Source organism: Astyanax mexicanus, chromosome 2 (assembly GCF_023375975.1).
Source record: "Astyanax mexicanus isolate ESR-SI-001 chromosome 2, AstMex3_surface, whole genome shotgun sequence".
Taxonomy (NCBI): domain Eukaryota; kingdom Metazoa; phylum Chordata; class Actinopteri; order Characiformes; family Acestrorhamphidae; genus Astyanax; species Astyanax mexicanus.
Window position 1 is genome coordinate 68,317,923 of NC_064409.1, and position 24,882 is coordinate 68,342,804.

Sequence of the window (24,882 nt, forward strand, 5' to 3'; positions counted from 1 at the left end):
GGTGGGTCTCATCAGCAACAGTGATGAGTCACACAACAGGAGCGAGGTGAGCCGCCAGGCCTCCTGGTGCAAACACAACAATCTCTTTCTGGGAAGCAGAGAAGATCAAAAATCAGCAAATCTTTCTACTTTCTCCGCAAGCTGAGAAGAGCTGGAGACCACACCCCCATCATGAGCACCTTCTACAGAGGGGCCATCGAGAGCTTCCTGACCAGCTGTTTCACCGCGTGGTACGGGCCTGCACAGCATCCTGCTGCAGGACCCTCCAGCGCATCGCGAGAGCAGCTGAGAAGATCGTTGGCACCTCTTTCCCCTCCCTTCAGGACTTGTACAGCTCCCGCCTCACACGGAAAGCCCTCCGTCTGGCAGGAGATCCATCCCACCCACTACACAGCTTCTTCAGCCTGCTGTCATCAGGGAGGAGACTGCAGAGTCTCTGTGCTAGAACCAGCAGACTGCAAGACAGCCCCATCCATCAGGCTGTGAGGATGCTGAACTCTCTCCCTGCTCTATCCCCATCCCAATCCTGCCCCCAGCACACACTCACTCAGCATCCTGACCCCCACCCCCCCAACAACACAGTACTGAAACTCTGTACTAGAACACACACAGTACTGGAACTTTTTCAAAACGGACCTGCACTACACACCCCATACCTGCACTACTGCTACACCCGTCCTGCAACTTTGTGCACTCATTTCCTTTATCAACTTTAAGCTATATACCATATTCGCACTATTGTTGATACGGGTTCTGTTTATACTTATACTGTCATTCCATCTTAATCACCCCCCCATCACTATTGAACTATTGTCTTCTGTTTACAAATGTTGTTGTCTTTAAAAGGGTATAATTGATTTGCTATGATATTTCATTATCATAATATCAGTGGAATTTAATGGTCTTTAAATGACAATAATATTGTTTATCACAATAATATCTGGGGCGATACATCCTTCACACAAAAAATGATCGTGACAAGCCCAACCCCTACGCTCTTTTACTTCTTGAAGATACTTACATTGTTTGTCGTCACAAGTTTGAGATGTAGAGGAAAAATGGGGCATCGGTTTTATGGATGCTGCTGGTACAGAACTTGTGGACTTATGGTTGTTATGGACAGCAGAGCATTCAGTAGCAGTGGGACCTTCAGGAGCAGTCGCAGAAGCAGCAACAGAAGGACGTCCAGCATCAGCAGGACCTCCAGCAGAACTGGTTCTGGAGTGCAGTGAGGCCTCCTGACCTACAGGATGGATTTCTATTGGACTGGTCTTTCCCAGAGGCTGAGAGTTTGCTCTTACAGATTTCTCCTTCAGATGTTCCTCAGTCCCCAGCTGTTTGGCCTCCTTATCCCCCTGTCTTCCACTAGAGCAAGAGCAGGGTGGTATATGGGAGAAGTTTGGAAGGTTTTCTGTTTGTGTGCTTTGGTCGAAGTGGTGCTCTCGCTTCGTGGTGTGTCCACTTTCCTCAGGCCCTGGCAGATGTCCCTCCAGCCGAAGAACTTCACAACTACCATCTCCTTCTGCCTTTAGAGCAGGCAGGGCAGGAGACACTGTAACTCTAGGGATCTGGACTATTTCTCCAGGAGAATTGTCCTCCTCTATGGAGGCTTTTTTCCCAGTGCTAGACTCTCCCACGCCGGCCTCTATCGCGGACAGCAGCCGGGCCACCAGCTCGGCCTTCAGACCTTTCGATTCCAGCCCTCGTTCCCGTAATTTGGCCCGCAGCTCCACCACTTTCAGCTTTTTAACTTCTTCCAGCGACATGTTGGCTTATAAAAACAAAAACGGCTATAAAATGTGAAAATAAACAAATTAAACCCTGAACTTCTACTAATTAACTTACCAACTAAGTTAACTCACAACAACAACACAGCCTGTATCTCCATGTTGTCGAAAGCGGCTGGAGAAAAAAATTCAAGCAAGCGTTTAGACCTCCTATTGGTCACCCAGACAACAAGCCTGCCTCCTCCAAATATCTAATTGGTCAAAAAGCCAACACGCCCCGCCTATTTCTCGTGTCATTGGTCAAACTGCCAAAACACCCCGCCCATCTCTCATATAATTGGTCAAACAGCCAACAACCCCGCCCCCCTACATCCGCTCTTCCATCTACGCTCCTCCTCCTTCTATTTACACATATACGCATTCCTTCATTAGAAACCAGAAAACTCATTCTAATTTACAAATAAAACACTTTAATATTGATATACAATAAATATATCGTCTTCTTAATTTCTTGTGTGTTGATATCCTAACATAATGCGTACATAAATAACACATAACATATATATATATATATATATATATATATATATATATATATATATATATATATATATATATATATATATATATATATATATATATAAAAATTCATTCTCAAAAATAAATCCATGTTTTATTTTTTATTTTAGCTACAGTATTTAAATTTAGAAACTGAGTAGAACCCTCCCTATATTGTGCAATGTAGATTTAAGTTAAGTGTTAAGTGGTTTCCTAGCTATTATTTTTAAGTTTATATCCAGTCTAAATATTTTAATAATAACCTTAACGTAGCCAGTTTTTTTTTAGCAAACCTAAATCCCTTACATACACATTTTGTAGACACTAAATACTAAATAAAAAAGATAAATAATACGGTTTTTTATATTTAATAAAATGTTTTTTTTTAAGTTTTCTTACTGTGAACACATTGTGAAAGTCTTAATATGAATAATATTTCAATAAAAAGATATCATACTTAGGTATCAGTTAATGAAGTATACGACACGTGTCTGTAATTATATACAGTCTATGGTCTGTACGTTGCGCTGACGTTAACACACAGCACGGGCTTCTCATTGGTTGAAACTCGGGGATCAAAATTGACGTCATTTTCAACATGGCCGCCCCCTTGGATGACATGTTCTGTCGGTGTGCGGATCCCGGTAAAGCCAGTATCTGTGTGGAGGTGCGGTTTATTGATAATGTGAAGGTGGGTATCAGCAGCAGTGTGGTAGGGTGAGCGGCTGGGTGGGAGGCTGGGTGAGCGGCTGGGTGGGAGGCTGGGAGGCTGGGTGAGCGGCTGTATGTGTCGGGCTGAGCAGAGCTCGGCTGTGGCTGCTGGGCTGGACTGCCTGCTGCCAGCGCTGCCTTGCTCTGCACTAGCCCTACTGACTACATCTAGCCATATATAGCCAGTCAGCCAGGAAATAAATATGCTCCCATATTTAATAAACTGCCTATATGAGTTCTGTTGTGCTCCATAATACTTGTACTGAATAGCTCTGGAAAAATATTTTGACAAATTGAAAACCTCTGGAATATAATCAGGAGGAAGATGAATGATCACAAGCCACCAATCCAAGCTGAACTGCTTGATGTTTTGCACCTTAAAGTTATCTAAAATCAGTGTGTAAGACTGGTGGAGGAGAATATGCCAAGATGCATGACTACTGTGATTAAAAAACAGGATTATTCCCCCAAATATTGATTTCTGAACACTTTAAACTTTATAAATATGAACTTGTTTTCTTTGCTTTATTTGAGGTCTGCACCTCTTTTTTGCAATTTCAGCCATTTCTCATTTTCTGCAAATAAATGCTCTAAATGACAATGATATTTTAGTTTGGAACTTGGGAGAAATGTTGTCTGTAGTTTATAGAAAAAACAACAATGTTCATTTTACTCAAACATATACCAATAAATAGTCAAATCAGAGAAACTGATTCAGAAACTTAAGTGGTCTCTTACTTTTTTCCAGAGCTGTATATATTCCTCACAATCTAATTTTAATAATAGGTTAATATCCTCCTTTATTATAATAAGCTCAAGAAGCTGTGATTGTCTCATATCTAAGTTGCTGGATTTGTGCGCATTTATTAAACTATATTTGGTCTGATTTCAGAGCAGGTTGATCTAGTAAATAGAAATAGTTTTGTGTTTTTGTGTTTTGTTCTTCTTGTATGTGTTTCATGGTTTTCACAATATCAGTTACACATTCTTCACTAGGGGTGGGAATTACAGGGCATATAATTCTGTGATAGTCGATATATCACAAGACAATTGTCTACTATACTTAACTTTCTCTGAAGATTATAAAATACTCTTGCATAAGCAAATACCAGGATTTATAGATTTATTGGTGTCAGTTTCAGAGAATTTAACAGCCAATATTTTTCACTGCAGGTTTACCCTATTCATTTGATTAGTGCGCCACCATGTGGAGTAATGACGCAGTAACTTTACTAAGAAAATTATAGGGAGTTTAGAGCGCCTATTATTCAATTAAAATATAATAATAACGATACAATAAGTGTATATATGTATAAATATGTATATGTATAATATATATATATTATATGTCCCACTCTTTATCTTCAGATGTTGAAATAGCATGAGACAAATCCTTTTGAAAGATCTAGGACCATACTGTCAAAATAGAGAAGGCTCAGAACACTGATTTTGACCTAGATAAAGTCAGGATTTTTGATTGTCATCATAAAAAAATGGAGATTAATGGAATCTGTGGCAAAATAGTGTGATAGAATCCAATGCTCACCTAAGAAAACATACATGATTGTTTCAGGGTCATCAAAAACACCTGGATGATCCTGGCCTTTAAAACATTGATAACTGGATGGATGAATCTGAAATATGAATTGGAGCCTTTTGGTCAACAGGGCCCTGTAATGTGTAGTTAAAACCTAATGCTGACTTTTGAACTGTGAAGCATAGTGGTGGTGGTATGATTGTTGGGGGGCTCTGTGCTACATCAGTACATATGGTGAGAAAGTTTGCTACAATTGAGAGAACTATGAGTTTTGCTCTGTATTTGGAGAGCCTTTACAAGAATGGCAAGCAATCTGTCAGTGAGCTCAAGCTAAATTGTATTTGATTCCTATAAAAAGACAGTTATTCACAAGCAATAAACCTTACATTGATTAAAAAAAAACATTGAGCAGAGCTTAAACACAACACTAAATAAATAAGTGTCTGACATCAATCTTAACATGTAAACTAATCATTCAATATAAATCAGTATTGGCTTTTTCAATACTGTGCTATTGCAAAATTGTGCGATACAACAGAACATCTATATTTTCTTACACTCCTACTAATGGAAAGCATTTTACAGCAGTTTATGTATATATTGCCTTACTGACTAAGACTCTGTATTTTTCCTGTTAGGGGAAAGGACTGTTTGCCAAGAAGCCTTTCAAGAAAGGTGATACCATCTTTATTGAGCAGCCTCTTGTCTGTGCTCAGTTTTTGTGGAATGCCTTATACAAATATAGAGGTAAGTTTTAAAGAAGAAAAAAAAACCCACCATAAAATATGATAAATATAGAAGATAGAAGGATATTTTGTTTATTTAAGCACAGAGATAAATAATATGTGAAGCCGAAATGTACATATATTGATTCATATTGTGTATGAGGTACCAGGCATGAGGTCAGGGACTTAATTATATTATGATCAGGCAAATATTGTGTCAATATGTAAAGTGAAAAAGTGCTGGAAAAATCCTAATGTAAGAAGGCACTGCAATGTAACACTGCAATATGACTTCTGATTAATTATTAATTAGGCATTGTTTGGTTTACATATACAGCTCTGGGGGGAAAAAGAGACCACGTAAAAATAATGAGTTTCTTTGATTTTACCAAATTGAAAACCTCTGGAATATAATCAAGAGGAAGATGGAGGATCACAAGCCATCAAACCAAACTGAACTGCTTGAATTTTTGCACCAGGAGTAAAGGCATAAAGTTATCCAAAAGCAGTGTGTAAGACTGGTGGAGGAGAACATGCCAAGATGTATGAAAACTGTGATTTAAAACCAGGGTTATTCCACCAAATATTGATTCCTGAACTCTTAAAACTTTATAAATATGAACTTGTTTTTTCTTTGCATTCTTTGAGATGACAAACTTTCTTTTAGCAATTTGGGAGAAATGTTCTGTAGTTTGTAGAATAAAACTACAATTTTAATTGTACTCAAAAATATACCAATAAATAGCTAAATCAGAGAAACTGATTAAGAAACTGAAGTGGTCACTTATTTTCTTTTTTTTCTATGTCCATATGTTCAAATATGTTGCTGATATGACGTGTGTACTAATGTTTTTGTATGACTGTATCATGTTTCAGTGATAGAGGTTTGTATGTTGTTAAGCTGGCTGTTCTTCTGTCTCCTGATCTCCAGCATGTGATTACTGCCTGCGTGCTCTAGAGACAGCAGAGGAGAATGCGAGGAGGCTCAGCGGTCTGCCTGGCCTCACCCTGCCTCATCCTGAGCTGTGTAAGGTTCGCTCAGAGTTGCATCAGGCTTGTCCGCACTGCCAGGTACTGTGTTCTCTTACATTCACATCAATGCTGCAAACTCTGTGCACTGATGGTGTGTGATCATCATACAGACAGTTTTGTAGTGCTTCATGGCATATTTGCCACTGTTGTCTGAAAGACTATATAGAGAATTTCTGCAGGTTGGTGCCACAGATTAGATCCAGATTAGATACAGTCTGCAATTTGCTGTCCTTTTTGATTATCTGAATGAAGTACATAATATTCTTCCTTCATTAGGGATGTACTGAAGCAATTACGAACCTAACAGAACATTTATGATTGTCTCAGGTTCACCAAGCAACACATGGGTGATGCTGTCCCATAAAGCATTTTTAAATGGATGAATTAATCTGAAATATGAATTGCAGCCTTTTGGTCAACAGGGCCCTGTTATGTGTAGTGAAAACCTAATGTTGCTAAACCTAATGTTGCTGGTGGTAGGATGATTGTTGGGGGGTGCTGTGCTACATCAGCATATATGATGAGGTGTTTTTTTTTTTTTATTAGGGATGTAATAAAATAAAATTGTATTGCAAAAACTGAAAAAAAAAATTAACAAAAGGCTGAATATCAAACACATTTGTTTTCAGTTTTATTAAATTAGTTGTTTTTTATCATTATTTGTTTTATTAAATAGCCCATTTATTTTTGCCTTGCTTTTAAAAGAAACACATTTAACAAAACTGCAAAATAAAATGAATTACACACCATTCAACCTGTTACATATCCTAACAGACTTTGTATCATGAATTTACTTCAGCAGTGCTATTTAGTCACACATTTAGTTAAATAGCTAACTGAGCAGTGCAACCTTAGTCATGGATTTACCTCAGTAGTGCCTCTTAAAATGAATTTAAATTTAAATTAAATTCATGCAAATAAGGCATACAAAAAATAACTTAAACTAGCCAAATATTTTGGCTGCCTAATATTCAGTTTATCCCTACCCTCTTTTGTTGATGTGTGTTTTTTACTACAGGTGATGTACTGCAGCAGTGAGTGTAAGCAGGCTGCCTGGGAGAAATATCACCAAGCCCTGTGTCTGGGTCCGTCCCGTGAGGATCCTGACCATCCAATCAACAAGCTGCAGGACGCATGGAGGTGAGATGTTGAGACGTTGAAAACATGGACTTATGCTTATATTGCCTTGTTTTTTATTGTTATATTTTTTGCACAATATTCTAATTGATCGGGGGTTTGTTCTCTGCCTTGTTCTGAGGTGTTTAGGAGTGCACACTATCCTCCAGAAACCTCCAGCATCATGCTAATGGCAAGGATGGTGGCCATCGTCAAACAGGTACATCATCCCCCATATAGTTTTTAGAGGATCATTGAATTTGATCTGCTTGTAAAATCTGGCTGTTAAGCTTATGTCTTTAATTGTGTTTTTTAAGGTTTTTTGCAGACTACTCTTAGTAGTAGCCCGTCTAATGCCATTAAGAATGCCATTGAAGAGCAGCGCCTAATAAACAGAGTGTCTGTTTGTATGAAATGAAATGAGCCTTTACCAGAAAAGCCCGGCTATTTGCATTAGCTACATAATTCAAATCGTGTGTGTATAGCACAGCTATAGACTCTAAGATTTTCACTTTAAATGTCAAATTAAAATGTACAGTTTATCTGTACTGGTGACATCTGTCAGTAAGCTAATATTGCTAAGTAAATTGATTCAGTCATAGTGCATTATGCTTAAATTGATTTAAAAAGCTTATTGACTTCCACAAGAGATGCATGATTTTATTGGACAGAGAAGATATGCGTTTATTGTATATAATAGATATTACTATTTACAATTACATTCAGTGCAAATAGTAACTGCAGATGTTATATACACTAAGTGCCCTCATTCTGTATACCTTCATGTGTATATGCTAGGGCTGCACGATATATCGTGTAAGCATAGTCACATCGCAGGACATGTGCTATGACCTAAGGCAATTAATTCAAACACGTCATGTTGTAATATTGTGATTCTTGACACAAGAAGTAGATACACAGCGCTGTCTCTGTGTCTGTGTGAGTGACATGCTCCTGATACCTGAGAAGCGCGAGGGCCGTGCAGCTACCTCAGTTACCATGCGGTTGCCTTGCTTCACATGCTTGCAAACGAACGTGTCTTGATCGGTCCGGATGCGAGACAGCCCTCGCGTGGGGGTGGGGCGGGTGACGTCATGGGCCCTGCATTGTTTAATATTGCGATATATATTGCCGAACAAAAAATTTTTGCAATGTAAAATCTTTCCAATATAAGTGTGCACACAAACACACACATAGGATCATTCTATATGTACTTGTAGTAGATGGCATAATATTACAATTTAGATTTATTGCCAATAGACAATCTATATATAAACAAAAAACTTAACATGTATATGGTGCAATTAGTAACTTTACATCTGTCATCTGTCCAGAAAAATACTTGTATCTTATCTTGTTTCTTACCTTTAATGAAAGTCACAATATTAACCATGCATAATGTAAACTATTATTATTAATTATGAATTAATAATCTAAACTATAAATCAATACAATGTTTTTAAAAATGGATATAATATTGCAAAACCTATAATCATGATATTTCAGTAGATCAATATTTTCTGATTGAATATTCACACATCTGGAATATGCATTTTCAAGAAGGTTTTTAATGGGCAATGTTTTTTTTAGTTATTTCCATGATTTTTTATTTTTTTTGTCAGCAACAGCTGCCTGCACGGGACATTAACATGAAACACAAGCCTTTCAGAGCAAGAACTATCCAGGGATTTCTCAGAATCACTCCCCCCTTACATGCATGTTAGTTAAATGGCCTTTTCATCTTAAAGAAGGCAGTTTTAGGTCACAGTAAATGGTGAAAAGCATCCGAGTATCGGACAATATGCAGAAATAGGTATTGCTGACACAGGTGTTCAGTCGCGCACACAATTTGTAATGTCTATATAAAAAGCAATGGGATGTTCTGAAGCAGCCTAGGTTCACCATGCCTAATGCAGAGAGACACCAAGCGAGCCAAATAGCCCCAGAATTCAGCTGTGAAGCTGTGAAGCAGTGGAACTGTGCCCTCTGCAATGATGGTGCTCCATCCAGTCCTTTAAATTAAATTGCTTATTTGAACTTTTTTTTAATTAGATAAAAAAATAGGATAATCCAGATTGTACATCTTTACATCATGAAGCTAGATAAGATTATATAGAAGATTAGATAAGATTGTGCTTCTGTCAGAAACTGGTAAGAACTTTCCTGTGACAGTGAATTCCAAAAAGGAGGAAAATACAAGTTTCATTGTGCACATTTTGGACTCTGAATAAAAGTATAAGAAAATATGTTAATTTTGTAACTCTAAATGGTGCTCTTTGTTACTATTTTGACACATCTTCAGTTGTTATGAAAAACAAACAAAAAAATATATATATATATAAATCATACAAAAAGTAACTTGGCAAAGACTAGAAAAAATATACAAAAAGATACTTACTATGCTTCTATTAAGCAAAGAAATCTGCTTAATATTATGGGGTAAACAACGCAAGGCAAGTTTTTTTTGTATAGCACATTTCATACACAGAGGCAACTGAAAGTGCTTCATAGAAAGATTTAATACACAATGCAGGACAAGTTAAATAGAAAGTTATAAGAAATTAAAAGGGAAAATGTGCATTTATAATATCATTTTAATTAATAAAATTGGAATATAAGAGATAAATTTAATACAAGATACAGAACAGTGTTAAAAGAAAATACAAGACATATTTATGAGAATATACAAGTATTCAAAAACTAAGAAAAAAAAACAATGCCAGAAATAAAGTGCTAACAAAGTGCAAGTTACACAAAATGTTCTTAGCAAAATTTCTTAAAATAAACTCAAAAACTTAAAATCTTTGATTTGAACATTCCTAATATTATATACTATACTGGTGAAATTCTAAGTGAAACTGGCTAAGGTTATTGTTCCTAAAATGAGCAAAATAATCTTATAGTTACAATGCTTACTAAGACAAAAAAATGATTTATTGATTTAAAGTGAGATAATTTACACTATTTTTACCTGGTAATTGAAAAAAATCACTTATATATTTGTGATATATAAGATCGATATGAACAGGTGTTCTCAAACTTTTGAACATGCGCTTTTCTTGTGTGTTTGATTATGCTTATTTATTTATCAACAGGCTCAAGACAAAGGGCGCTGGCAGAGGCTGTTTTCCCACTTTTGCAGCCGTGCAGCCAATGAGCAGGAGGAGATTGCGCATAAGCTGCTGGGAGAGAAGTTCCAGGTGAGGAATGACAGATCCTGCCTGCACTGGAGAATATTAGCTTTACTTCATCTCTATGCCTTTTTTTAACCACTTTTCATTTTTCATTTGCCCCAGGGACAGCTGGCTTTGCTGCGTAACCTTTTTACCACAGCACTGTACGATGATCACCTCAGCCAAGTCAGTACATATCTTTTCACACAGCAATTTCAGGGCTTTTATAATGGTCCGATTTTCCCATTACTCCAGAAGTCTTTCAAATTAATGTCACAGGCATAAAATGAATGGCATATGGAGAGTGAAGATTGTGAGTAAAATCTCTCTGCTTTGTGTGTAGTGGTTCACCCCAGAGGGCTTCCGCTCTCTCTTCGCTCTTGTCGGGACCAATGGGCAGGGTATTGGAACCAGGTGAGAACCACTTATACATTATTACTCTTTTGCAAATCTCTATTAAAGCATAATTACACTTTTCCCCAAGACATTTTTTGTGTAACGTAGGGTGGCTAGCCTTGCTTTTAGATATTTTCAATTCTAAAACTCTTTATTTCTGTTTTTTTTTCCCCCAGTTCTCTCAGTCAGTGGGTTCATGCATGTGATGCACTTGAGCTTCCCCGCCAGCAGAGGGAGCAGCTGGATGCTTTTATTGACCAGTTATACAAGGACATAGATAAAGGTCAGTGTTTCTCCCGATACAGTGATTAACACATACACACCACGGAGTGCTGCAGATATAAAATCTGATATATGAATGATATATTGAGTACTAAAGCCAACTGTTTACAATCCACTTAACTGCTAAATAAGTGCAAAACAACATGAGCAGAAAGAATGCATTCAACTGTTTTAATAAAGTTTTTGAGATTTTTGCAAATAACCTCACAACAGATAACAGAAAAAGGGCAGCAACTAAGCATGCTCTGATCTCCTCGAAGGCCCATCTCTAACAGAAATCAGTGCTTTCACAATGTAAGGGTCAGTTTGTGTGATAAAATTATATCGAAATATAAAAAAATATTATATGCAAACAATATAATAGCCTAGGGCAGTAGTATATTGTTGATAATAGAATATTGATATAGCAAAAATACCCAGCAATATTTTGATGTGTGTTGTGCACGTGTGTGAGTCTCTGTCCGTGCACGCATCTCTAAGTATGTGCGTGCGTCTCTGTGCGTTAGTCTCTGTACGTGAGCCTCTGTGCGTGCGTCTCTGTGCATCTGTGCCTCTGTGCATTCACACCTGTGTCTTTGTGCATGTCTGTCTGTGTGTGCATGTCTCTGTGCATGCGTGTGTGTCTGTGCCTGTCTGTGTGTGCATGTCTCTGTGCAGTCGTGTGTGTCTGTGAGTGTCTGTGTGTGCATGTCTCTGTGCATGCCTGTGTCTGTGCTTGTCTGTGTGTGCATGTCTCTGTGCATGTCTGTCTGTGTGTGCATGTCTCTGTGCAGTCGTGTGTGTCTGTGTGTGTCTGTGTGTGCATGTCACTGTGCATGCCTGTGTCTGTGCTTGTCTGTGTGTGCATGTCTCTGTGCATGCCTGTGTCTGTGCTTGTCTCTGTGTCTGTGAATGTGTAGGCACAGATGTACAGATGTTCGTGTGTGCATGTCTCTGTGCATGCGTGTGTCTGGGCTTGTCTGTTGGTGTGTGCATGTCTCTGTGCATGCGTGTGTGTCTGTGCTTGTCTCTGTGTCTGTGCATGTATAGTCACAGATGTACAGATGTCCGTGTGTGCATGTCTCTGTGCATGCGTGTGTGTCTGTGCTTGTCTCTTTGGGTGTGCATGTATAGACACAGATGTACAGATGTCCGTGTGTGCATGTCTCTGTGCATGTGTGTGTTTTTGTCTGTGTGTGTGTGAGATTTCATTTCTTTCGCGTTTTGTTTTACAGAAACTGGTGATTTCCTGAACTGTGAAGGCTCTGGTCTCTACCTTCTCCAAAGCTCATGTAAGAATAGCGACCTGCACTCGTTCTCTCTCATGTCCTCCGCTCATCTTCACTTATTCTGCACTTCAGTTCAGCACAGTAATACTTGTAAGGTCTTGTGAGGTCACTTGGCATTGTCATTTGTCTCCTTTGTTGTCAAGGCAACCACAGCTGTGTGCCCAACGCGGAGGCATCCTTCCCTGACAACAACTTCCTGCTTCACCTCAGCGCCCTGAGTGACATCAGCCCTGGAGAGGTCAGAGTAGCTTCTTTGCACGAGGCTTTACGCAGGACTGCAGCCCAGCCTACAGGGACCGATCCATGTTCTGAAAAGTTCTGCGAGTGGTATTGTCAGTTAGAATTACAGTGCCGGCTGAGGACCGGATCAGTTTTGGCAGCTTGTCAGAGAGAGTGAAAAGGCTTACATCTGCCCGCTCTGGTGCCTTCATGCAAGATCTAGAAGAGCGTTATTCAGACTGTTGTTCTGTTTTTCCAGCGGCAAGTAAAATTCGAGAAGCTCTATTCCGGTGTTTAATAGCCTCTTTTGCATTGAAGAATGCTCTGGTATGAGCCAAACTCGTAGAGAATAGTCTGAGGGCAAATATAACCTTGAATACTTCAGTTGAGCTCAGCCCATGAATGCGAGTGAAGAAATGAGGCTGAGTTTAAGAAATAAAAGCTTGAGGGGGAAGCGGCATGTTGTCTGCGAACGAGTGGACATCTATCCTTTCTTCTTGTTGTAAATATACTTGTCTCAAATTACTGAGTAAAATAATTATCCCCTTGAGGATAATATCGCAGTCTCTTATTTAAAAAAAAACTTAGTTTGGATATGTACATGATTTAGACCATTATTATCCAACTAATATATAGACAGAGCATCCTCAGGCCACAGGGGAAAATAACTTGGCACTTGCCATTGATTTGCATTGCAGACGTCTCAGAAATGTTTTTAAGCTGATGTTAAAAATATGCCAAAAGATGTTGTTTGGCAACATGCACAAATATATAATAGATAAAAAAACTTCATTTAAAGTTTTACTTTATGTCAAAACACAAAACAGAGTTACAGAAATACGCCGTAGGTGGCTTAAAGCGATCAGCAGACAGGAGGGATCCCTATAGCCACAGGGGATGCAAAGCACCCTGATAGCATCCACAGCTATGGGTGCAACAGATATTTTGAAGCCAGTAGGTCAAAATGTATTTGTTATAATGTTTATTGTATATCTGGGACATCTGGGATGTTAAAATGGTATCAAGTACCTGCTCCAACTTCCCAGATAACATGCCATGGTCTGAGCGTCTTATGTCACAGGACAATATAAAAAAAAAATATTCAAAATGAATTCAGACTGATACGGAACAGCAATGATAATGGTACTTGTATTAATAATCTAGAATTAAACAGCTATTCTTGTGCATTTTACGTTTAGATGATATTTGATCCATACACATACAGAAGATGAAATTCAGTATATAGGGGCTATGTGGTCAGTGAATTTTGTCAGTTGGGTGAGTTGCTTTTGAGACCCCTATGCAGGCATGCGCATCACACAGTAGAATTAGCATAACAGATTCCCATCTGGTTCCTTTTTATTTGTGTTCATAAGTAAAGTTTAATGTGCAGGTACAGTAGCATAAGTGTTTGGACACCAGTTATTTTTTTTCTGTGTTGCGTAAAGTCTGACCGTAGCTTGCCTCAGATTTCACGTATGCTATTGGTCCAAAATACAAGTGCTAGACTAATGCTTTTACACTGCAGATGGACTGGAACATGGTTTAGTTGATCTGGACTGAGACCACCTCTTTTAGTTGGACCAAGTTTTGTCCCTTTGGTTCTAACTGAAGTTTCACACCCGTTATTTAAAAGTCTGAAAGTGCAGATCAAACAAGCAGGCATGAAAGCACCCTAAAACACTATAGATTTTAACGTTTTGATCACAGTGTTAGTTAATGGTAGCTAACAGGGGTGTCACGATTCTCTAAATCCTCGATTTGATTTTATTTCCGATTTTAGGGTCATGATTCGATTCTAGGGTTGCAACGGTATAAGATTTTCACGGTATGATAACCGTCTCGGAAAATACCGCGGTATCACGGTTATCACGGTATCACAGTTTGTTACATATATTATTAAACTGACCCTTAAAGAAATTACAACAAAGGTTTTTTGTTCAATTAACTATTTATTGTAGAAACTACACCATCAGGTGAAGGAAACCATGTTTTTCCACTACTCTTAAGGGCATTAAGAGTGTATATATATATAAAAAAAGTTGGTATATAACCAGATACTGCAGAAAGAGGGGATTTATTTCTGACATGATCCTCACAATAGAGATTTCTATTTTAAGGCTTTCACTACTTAAAACCTTCAACATATGAAAAACAGGCACGTCAGAATTTGAAAATGAACGCATGTAAATGAATGGCGTCTTTCACATCCAGTCCGGCCAGGACCTTTACACGGACACGTGAATCCATCGTAGCTCGCACTTCACGCCTGTACCTGCGTGCCCAAATTTCGGATAACTCAGCGCTTTTCCGGGCGCTTACCGCATGGGTTGTGCACGACTACAAAGAGGTTTTATTTAGGTTCAGATTAAAATTATAAACTGAACACATACTTAGCGCTGCACAGCGGGGTGGTGTTCTCGGAGATGGGAGAACAGGTTTGATGTATTTCCTCCTTTAGCTGTGACTTTACGGCCACATTGATTACAAGCTTGTTGATTACAAGATTACAAGTCTGTTTTCAGGCTGTTTGAATGAGCGAAATATGATCAGAATTATGTTAATTAACACTAACATAGAAGCATAGAACTATTATTTAATTAAAATGATTTTTAAGAACAGCTAAACACAGTGCAGACAGACACAGACACAGAGAGAGAGAGAGAGAGACAGAGAGAGAGAGAGACAAGAGAGTGAGAGAGAGAGAGAGAGAGAGAGAGAGAGAGAGATTTGCGTGTTCTGATGTGAGCTACTCACAGGTAAAGGTTCTCTTTTATCTCCTCGTGCTCATTTTAGTCCAATACATAATTCTGCAGTTTCTCAGTGTTTTCTGTCGTATTTTGCGGCTAGCGCGAGCGCTTACAACTAACACCGCGGGCCGCGAGGTGCTGCCGCGCTGCCACTGTTATGCCGAATCCGACTCCCTGCTCAATCCGACTCCCGCTTCGCAGACAGAATCAGCACAACACCTCCCGCTGTAGAACTGCGGGAGTGAAAACAGCGCTTATAAATAAGTTAGTTAAGTTTCACTTTCAGTTTTCGTTATTTGGTTCATTTTCATTAACAATAATAATTTTTAATGAAGCTCTAGTCTGATGCATTTTCTGCCGTTCTCACCGCTGTGTGCTGAGTAGCTGAAGCGGAGCAGAGTTGCGCATGCGCGGGTGAGTTTCTCCGCTGGCTTGCGTTTTACCGGTAATAAGCAAACACACACGGTATGATAACCGTGCATTTTAATACCACGGTATACCGTGAAACCGGTTACCGCTGCAACCCTATTCGATTCGGTTCTCGATGTTCTTTCTTCTTTTTTTTTTTTACAGCAGAGAGGCCTATGCCTATTTTAGATTAGTCTATGGTCAGTCATTGGTTTGATTCATCAAATTTACAATATCTTATTTCAAAAGGTGGGTTGGGATAAGTGATGCAAAGTGATACAAGTGATCTGTAATACACCACATTAGGCACTAATGGTCAAATGTAAATAATTTAATTAAGATATAAATGTAAAAATCATGATCTCAGTCATGTGGAAAACAACAAAAACAAACACACAATAATAATTACAAAAATGAGAGGTCACAGAGGGTACCTGCTGCCATCCAGTGCCTTTTTTTTTTGGTAGCAGCAGTATGCACTATTAAAACAGCAATGTGCAACATAACAAAATAAATAATAATAAAAAACACAGGAACAGCCATGTACAAAATAATAGAACAATTAGAGCCTTAACAAACTAAACTCTATCCTACTGGAACAGTTAAACATGAAAAATAAGACTGTCATTTTTTACATTCTTCTTTCAAGTTTTTTTTTTCTTTAACAAAGATATATTATTAACTTTATCTGAGAGAAAGATGCTCCTTGAGGTACCAAAACTGTCAACATATTTGAGGCTAGACAAAACAACTGTTATTTTTATATTTTCAAGTTTTTCTTTAAGAAGATGAGAATGTCCACATGACAAAGGGCAATGTCACAATGTCCGCGGCATTGGCTACAGTGAGCACTTTGCGTAGCGTGCTGTGCCATTTGTCATAGGTTGCCAGGTCTGTATAAAACACGAGTTGAATACAGAACCCTCACTGGGGGATTTTATCCTTAAGTTCTGAAGAGGCTCATGTGAGATCATGCAGGAGAGAAGTTCTTGGGTTACAGTACATAACCCTTTTGGTGCCTCGGTAATAAATGACAGCTGGCACTCTGTCAGATCATTTTCCACACTGATCTTCGGACAAAAAGTGGACACTGAGGGAGTCCAATCATATTTAGTTTATGTATGTAGCTGGTCCTTTCTTCAGGCAGAAGGGTATCAAAATAGGCATTGGCTAAAGCTATTTAAGTCACGGTGACCCACAATTTTCCATTCACTCCTATACTGTATATATCCTTCTGTATGAAATGCTTTTCTGTCGTGAGGGGCTTGGGTTTTTTTTTCTCTGGTGACATGACACACTCTGTGTGTATATATATTGTATAATATGTTATTGTTATACAGATATGTGGATTGAAGTGGAGTTTTTTATACAGTACATTCTCGTCCTGAAAGTTCATCCTGGTTCAAAAACATGATCAAACTAATCTTTTCTGCTGTTCAGAAACTGATGAGAACCTGATAAATCATGCGTGTGTTCTTGGTCTGCAGCTGAGCTTTAAATCTAAGCTAGAGGCCGCAGCCTTTACAAGAGTAACATCTCTTCTTGGCTAGTTATCACCTGTGTGAAACACGGATTTGCTTCTGGAGCTAATTGGTGGTCGACTGTAACCTTCCTCTCATTAAATTCTTTATTCTTGGCTTTCTGCAGGAAATCTGCATCAGCTACTTGGACTGTTGCCAGCGAGACAGGAGTCGTCATAGCCGGCACAAGATCCTGAGGTAAATGAACAAAACCCCTCCTCTGAGAATCCCCAGTAAAACACCAATCTTGTGGCAGCCTCCAGAGGGGATCAATTACTTCTGAGTAGTCTCATGCCAGTGGGATCACTGGGGGTGTTAGGGGGTTTAGTGCCTGGGCCCCTGCTCCCCATTGATCACTTACTTGTCTATCAGCAGTTCGGAAAGCTGCGTAAAAGAAACTCGGGCGACTTATTTGGAAATTCCAGTTGATCTGGGGTATATACCCTTCATCCTCGCAAGAAGCTTCACTTCACCTTGAAAAAGCTGCTGTTGAAATCTCCGCTTCTGGAGCTGCAGCAGAAGCAAGATTCCTCCCCATAACTTATTACCTGCCCAGCTTATTTGTGTAGGAGAAGTTCAAGAGACCTTGAGAAAACATGGAGATCAGTTATCAGTGAGAACACGCTTGCTAAAAAATTCTGGCTTACTAGATAACGTGTGCATGTTTTACCACGTTTTTTAGGTCTAGCAAACAGATTTGCAGGTTTAAGGTTCCTCATATAAAAAAAGACATATATAAAAGGGGTACAATGTAGATGTAATATTTGGGTGTTATTCAGTGTTCAGTGTATTCAGCACTGCACCAGATATTTGACTAAATAATAAAAAATATTTGGCTAAAAATGGAAAATGGTGTTTGGCTGAGTAAGTGACGAGACAGAATAATTCAAACAAAAAAAGGACAAATTTGTTGTAGATCATAACATGTTTTTTTCAGCAGAGGATGTACTTTACAGGAGTTATCCTAAAGCTAGAAACAGACACACAGGTTCTGTATAGCTACAGGGCAGTGGAAAGACCAAACGCACGCAGGGACTGCACACAGTCTGTCATCAAGTCAGCGAGTAATCCAGCTCAGAAAAACTTAGTTAGTTAAAATAGCAGCCCATTGAAGATCTGGCTGCTGCAAAATATATGTAGTAGAATCACTGTGTTTTTTGCTTTTTTTTAATCATGTCTGTTGGGATAATTACAAAATGTTAATTGTTCAATACATATTTATATATTGTAGTTCTTTTTGAAAAGCAAGACGAAATACATTTTTTCTATTTAATTTTATGCAGCGGTAGAAAAGAAAATTAAATAAAGCGTTCAGTATTTTGTCTTGCAATTAGAAAACTACAATTAATAAATATGTATTGAACAATTAACTTTGTTAATTAGAAGGAAAAGAAAAATGAAATCTTCTGTATTTTGTATTCAGCCTTCGCAGGCACTTACAATGCTGTAATGGCAATGACAAGAAGGAGCCATAAACAGAAGGAAAACCAACATGTTTTGCTTTTAAGTGAATAACCAACAAGTAGAGACTTATTTTTATTATTATAATTATTATTTTACTAACCACTCCTGTATAAACACCACTCATTTACTAGCAAAGTACAAAAAAAGTAATTGAGTATCAATAATAAATATCAGCACAAATGTAAGCACCTTTTTTGTGCATTGTAATTATCACAGTATTTCCTAAAATATATATATATATATATATATACTAAAATACCAAAAACTCATAGGATAGGTGCTAGGATTGTGTCCCATGACTTTTGCCATGTCCCATAGAAACTAAAGTACACCACCCTAACCTATCAAATATGAAAATTCAATCCAGATGTTCCAGGTCACAATCATTAACACCCACTGCACTGTCCACTGTGGGTGGTAATGCACTCTATGTTGTATTCCCAGTACGCATGTTGGACTTTTGATCGAGGAATGTTAAATTCCTGATCGGCTGCAGAAATGGAATGTCATATCCATCTGTTGTCATGGTTAATGTATTTGTCTGTGTATTAAACTCAGTGCATGAAAAGCATTGTGCTTTCTTCACAGAGAGAACTACCTGTTTGTGTGCTCGTGCCAGAAGTGCATGTCCCAAATGGATGATGCGGATGTGACCTCAGAGGAGGAGGATGAAGTAGAGGGGGAAACTGAGGGGGACGACATGGAGGATGAAATGACAGACGTGTGACGCAGGATGAAGAAACGTTCCTGTCGTCTCTTTCTGTGGACGTTTACACTCGGTAGCATCACCTTAGAGAAGAGAAAAACAAAAACACTCATTTCACCTTAAAGAACCTGCCTCACTGTCCATGCAGCAGACGGCTGACACCCCAGGCTATGCAAAATGTCTCTCTCTCTCTCTATATATATATATATATTATTTTTCTTTTTGTCTCGAGCTCTCTTCACCTTTTATGAATTCTGTACCATGAGTAATGATGTGTTGAGAAGACTGCCATTTCCATTTCTTAAAACATTAATTATACACTGCATCTGGGTAAGGATTTTCAATGGTGCCTATATCCGTGTTCACTCAAGCTTGGTTTTAAACCTGTGGAACCATGTATGGGTAACTTTGCATTGAAGTAAGCTCTTAGATTTATGTCACAGAATATAAAGGCTTTAGTTAGTGTTGTAGTAGAGAATGCTAGAGCCGAGTCAGAGTGAAGACCAAGACCAGGGTACATGGGGGCAGTTTTCCCAGACAAGGATTAAGCCTAGCCTTGGACTACACTGCATTTTAAATGGAGATTATCCATTAAAATGTAAATATAGTCTATGACTAGGTTTAATCCTTGTCTGGGAAGTCCACCCATAGAGGACGTGCACATAGGGACAGTTTTCAAGACAGGGATTAAGCCTAGCCTTGGACTACACAGCATTTCAAATGGAGATTCTCCATTGAAAGGTAAATATAGTCTGTGACTAGGCTTAATCCCTGTCTGGGAAACCAACCCATACAGACCATGACTTTCAGTAGTCTGAATCAAGGCCAAGACCAGGACACACAGAGTCAGGACCAAGACTTTTAGTAGTCAAATCTGAGTTGAAAACAAGACAAGACAGGGACAATCAAAAATAAATATAAAGGAACTAAATAAAGAATAATATTTGTAAGTCATTATACATTCGTTATCATTCATTATGCATAGTAAATATTACTAGATAACATTTCGTTCATAAATTAGGTCAATTCTAACCCCTAGTTTCATGGTCAGCATGGACATCTGTTGGCTGCCCAGTGATGCTGCATCAGCAGCATTTTGAAAAGAGGTGATGGCTCACTTACTAGGTATAAAGGGGAGTCCTAATAAGGGGGTTAGGTAATTGGTCTTCCACATTATATAGAAAATGGAATAAAATTAGAATATTTAAACATGTTTTATATGGGAACTGACATTTTACACGGCAATTAAAACACATTAATCATAATTCCAAACATTAGGCTGAAAAAATTAAAATAACCCCCTTTAAGAATCACCCGTAAGGTGAATCCACACTGGATTTGCAACTGTTTCCAACTCCACCTCACCCTGAGACCAAGAAAAGACTTGATTCAAAATGAGGTTGAATCCGAGACCAAGTCTGCTTGTTAATGGCCTTAATAAGAAACTGGTCTTAATATCAAGACTGATCTAAGTACTGTAACACTATCTTTATGTTTGATTGCTTTGAAGAGAAGAAACTAAGTGTCCTAGATCTCTAGATGGTCCACTTGAGATCTTGAGAGCTTTTTCTAAAGAGCTTGCAAGTGACCATGCTGTAGTTTATGACTGTATGACTGAAAACGACTGTAGTTTACACTTCTATCTGAGAACCAGAGGCTGTTTGGTTCCTAGCCCTTAGAGCAGTTTCAGCTTGCTGTAGCGATTACACTTGGCTGTAAATGATTGCGGCTCTGGCGGTGCCCCTAATGCAGGAGAGAGCCGGGAGTTCAGAGCAGGTCTAGGTTGATGGACCGTTATGTGGCAGGTATGCAGTGAGTTAGTTCTACTGTATCGGCTGCCAAGCAGATGAATTTTGCCCGAGGATTCTGTTTGGATGTCAAACCAGGACAGTCTGCAGCAATGCGGCTGATAGGAAAATCCTGGCAATCGCATTTTATACCTCTTGTCATAATCCTTCGGCACTTAATACAGTCATCCTCTGTTTACGGAATTTTATCTTCCAACCCTTTTCACGCTTCTCTCGTCTCGCGCATGTCATTATTGACAATATCCTCCTGCCTGTTCCTTCAACCAAATGCCAAAACAATTAAACATTTAAGGCGGCATATGCTAAATAAAACGGAAGCGGAGACCTTCACACGGAAATAATACTTACATGTGACAGTTTGACAGTGCCGCACTCTTAAAATTGAAGCGCTTTTTTTTTTTCTTCCTTTTTTTTTAGAATATTTAGTGCTTGAGTGCTTTTTTTTTATTATCTGAGGCATCAGACCAAATAATGAATAGATTAGCATACACTAGCACATGCCCCCACCACCCCCCCCCCCCCCCCCCGCCACCCCCATACTTCTATTTGTTCTTTACTTTCCCTTTGTTCTGCCATCAAGACCAATGTATCTGTATACCGGTAACTTAATGCAAGCACTGAGCTCCTCCAATTATAGTGAACTCATTTCTATGGGCTCCTCATATGTGGCACGCTCTCATGCACTTAAAAATAACATACGGATACTTGTTTGTTTCACATTTCATTCGCTCGATTCTCATCATTTGAATGGTACATGAAAAGGGCTTTCATAAGCATTGGCATATTTGAATAGCATACTTGCAAAGCAATAGTAAATAGAGCATTTTTGAACAGCTTGTGTTCCAGGATGACTTGAATTGTGTTCCTGTTTGTTGTTCATCATAATAAACAGTACAAAAAAATAGAATTAAAGATCTGCCTATCTGGGGAGTAAGTGTTTATTTACTCAGTGAAACACTATTAAAGAGGTATTACATCAGTGTATTCATTAAAACATATCCGAAGCTCTCCTCATGGGAGTCTAGCAATATTCATAGTTCTCATCATAACAGCACCTGGTTTGGTACATCAGTGCTAAATGATGTTAGATTAGGTGAGCTGCTGATGGAAGTGAATGCTAAACATCCATTGGGGCGCTGTCTTGAGGCAACCAGGAGAAATCTGGAATCAAGCTCTATTGTACTTTTGGAAATTATGGGATTTTGAAGACGCCTGGTTTAAAACCTCAAATGTCAGTAAATGTTTTAAAAAAATGTCAATGTGTGATGACTGGCATAATGCTAGTAATGTTGCTATATTGAAACCATACATAAGCCTAAACAATTAGCAGTTTGCAATCAGTCTCTCAAAAACTGTATGTCAATACGCAAATTTGGCAAAACCTACAGGGTCAGTTTCTCAGACGTGTATTAGGCAAAGTCGTAGACTACTTTTTTAATGAAAAAATCTCAATTCAGCTGCAAAACCACCACAATAACCAGTTACTATAGCAACAACTTATCATCCACCTGGGATATCTTAACAAAAGCCATGGGATCCACTTAGCAATATCTTAAGAGCGAAATAAGAAGACCATTTCTACCACTTAGCATATCAAAGCATCCACTTTGCAACGCCATAGCAATCTTCTGGGATGTCATTGTAAAAAACATCGCAGCCACGTGGGATACCACAGCAATTAGTTATGAACACCATAGCAACCGCCTGTGATACCATAACAATAATTTTGCAAAACCATAGTAACTAGCTGGAATACCATGGCAACTGATTTAGGCACACCACAACAACCACCTGGGCTACCATACGTAACCCTTTTTTAACAACTTGGCAATCAGCAGAGATGTCATACCAGCCACTTTGCAGCATTATAAAAGCCACCTAGAATACCAATAGCAACCAATTACAAAAAATCACAGCAACAATTTGGGACACCATAGCAGCCATTTAGCAACATCATGGCAGCCCCCTGGAATACCAGTAGCAACCAATTACAAACACTACAGCAAACACCTGGGATATAACAACAACAATTATGGACAGCACTGTAGCTACCTAGGATACAAAAACAAGCACATGGGAAACCATAGCAACTATTTAGCAACACCACAGCAACCACCTGGGATACCATTCCAACGTACAGCTTTATTAATTTTGTTAAATGTTTTTGTGTGCTATAAAATCTCAGTGCAGATAAAAATAAGTTTGTTTATGATCTAAGTTCTTTTATTTTGTCTATTTCTGATAAAAGTACATGCAGTATCTGCAGTCCATCTCTCCACAACTCTCTGGGTCAGCTCCTGCCTTTGTGCCTCTGGGTGTTCTGTTGCATGGGCTGTAACACGAGTCGGGTTTCCTGTGTGTGAGGATGAAAGAGGAAGCCTTATGAGAAAGAGCCAATGGACACCTAAGACCCTGCCTGCTAGGAATAACCCTCTAGCAGAGCTGACCCTAGGAGCTTAGGGCAACTACACAGTTGCACCTTTACACCTTTAACAAAAAAATAATCTCAAAAATATAACCTCAAAACCTGAGGCTGGGGTGACCATATCAACCACCTGGAGTGCCATAACAAAAACCACCTGGTATACCATAGCAACCACTCCACCACACCATAGCAGCCACTTGGTATATCATAGCAACCAATTAGAAACACCACAGCAAGCACCTGAGATACCATAGCAACCACTTTACAACACCATGACAACGAGTCAGGATACCATACCAGCAATTATGGATACCATACCAAAACCAATTAGATCATTAGGAACACTATAGGAAACATTCTGCAGCGTCTTTACAACCACCTAGGTTACCACAACAACCATATAAGACACACCACAGCATCCACCTTTACTATACTTACAAAGACCTGCTTTATAAATGAGCAATCTATTGCTTATGTCTCTAGATTGGTACCAGATATAGCACAGATGAACACCTAAGACCCTGCCTGCCCAGCGCTCAAAGTGCTGGACCCTTAGCGCTCAGGCCAACAGCACAGTGACACCACTCCGGAATGTTTCAGCAATAAAAGTCCCAGGGTAATTCCAGGCATACAGCTGCATGGGGTCAGAGGGGCTGAACACGAGGCCTCGGAGAGCGTGGCCCAGGAAGAAAGAGGCTGATAGAGATGGGATGAAGGAGTAGTGGGAAGAGAAGGAGGAAGAAGAGACTGAGCATGAGGGTGTGGCCTAAATAAAAGGCAATTATAACTAGCAAAGAAAAAAGAGAAGCCTTTTTCCAACAAAACCCCTGCCAGGAAGGCCATACTAACCACTTAGCAACACCTTGTCAACCATCTGGGATACCATACCAATAAGCTTGCAGCAGCACAACCACCACCTGGGATACCAGTAGCAACCAATTACAAACACCACAGCAGCCACCTGCGATATCATACCAACTAGTCATCAACACTATAGTGACCACCTGGTCTCCCATAGCAATCAGTGTTGGGAAGGTTACTTTTAAAATGTAATCCC

General features: G+C 39.0%; 2 protein-coding genes across 14 annotated transcripts in view; one reads left to right on the forward strand and one right to left on the reverse strand.

Moving 5' to 3' along the window:
* Positions 1 to 1,933, reverse strand: part of si:ch211-107m4.1 (heterogeneous nuclear ribonucleoprotein U-like protein 2) — a 129,356-nt gene extending 127,423 nt beyond the window's left edge. For 11 of the 13 annotated variants that reach the window (XM_049474847.1, XM_049474845.1, XM_049474838.1 and 8 more), the window contains exon 1: positions 1,022 to 1,931. In XM_049474847.1, the coding sequence (XP_049330804.1) occupies positions 1,022 to 1,766 (745 nt within the window). In that variant the 5' untranslated portion in view covers positions 1,767 to 1,931. Of the gene's footprint in view, positions 1 to 1,021 lie in introns of all 13 variants that reach the window. The other 2 variants (XM_049474842.1, XM_049474840.1) reach the window with 2 other exon arrangements.
* A 911-nt stretch (positions 1,934 to 2,844) lies between these two features.
* Positions 2,845 to 20,549, forward strand: smyd5 (SMYD family member 5). Its single transcript, XM_049474855.1, has 13 exons — positions 2,845 to 2,976; positions 5,172 to 5,280; positions 6,190 to 6,329; positions 7,309 to 7,430; positions 7,557 to 7,626; positions 10,502 to 10,606; positions 10,703 to 10,765; positions 10,923 to 10,993; positions 11,152 to 11,258; positions 12,472 to 12,528; positions 12,669 to 12,763; positions 17,550 to 17,620; positions 19,475 to 20,549. The coding sequence occupies exons 1-13, from the start codon at positions 2,884 to 2,886 to the stop codon at positions 19,611 to 19,613; spliced, it is 1,242 nt and encodes a 413-aa protein (XP_049330812.1). The 5' UTR covers positions 2,845 to 2,883; the 3' UTR covers positions 19,614 to 20,549.
* The last annotated feature ends 4,333 nt before the right edge of the window (positions 20,550 to 24,882 follow it).

What these genes read in the sequence shown, in the direction of transcription:
- smyd5 (XM_049474855.1), top strand. Translation starts at nt 2,884, where the DNA reads ATGGCCGCCCCCTTGGATGACATGTTCTGTCGGTGTGCGGATCCCGGT. An exon ending in TGGTGGCCATCGTCAAACAG is followed by an intron (nt 7,627 to 10,501) that starts GTACATCATCCC and finishes ATTTATCAACAG; the next exon opens with GCTCAAGACAAAGGGCGCTG. An exon ending in AGCCGGCACAAGATCCTGAG is followed by an intron (nt 17,621 to 19,474) that starts GTAAATGAACAA and finishes CTTTCTTCACAG; the next exon opens with AGAGAACTACCTGTTTGTGT.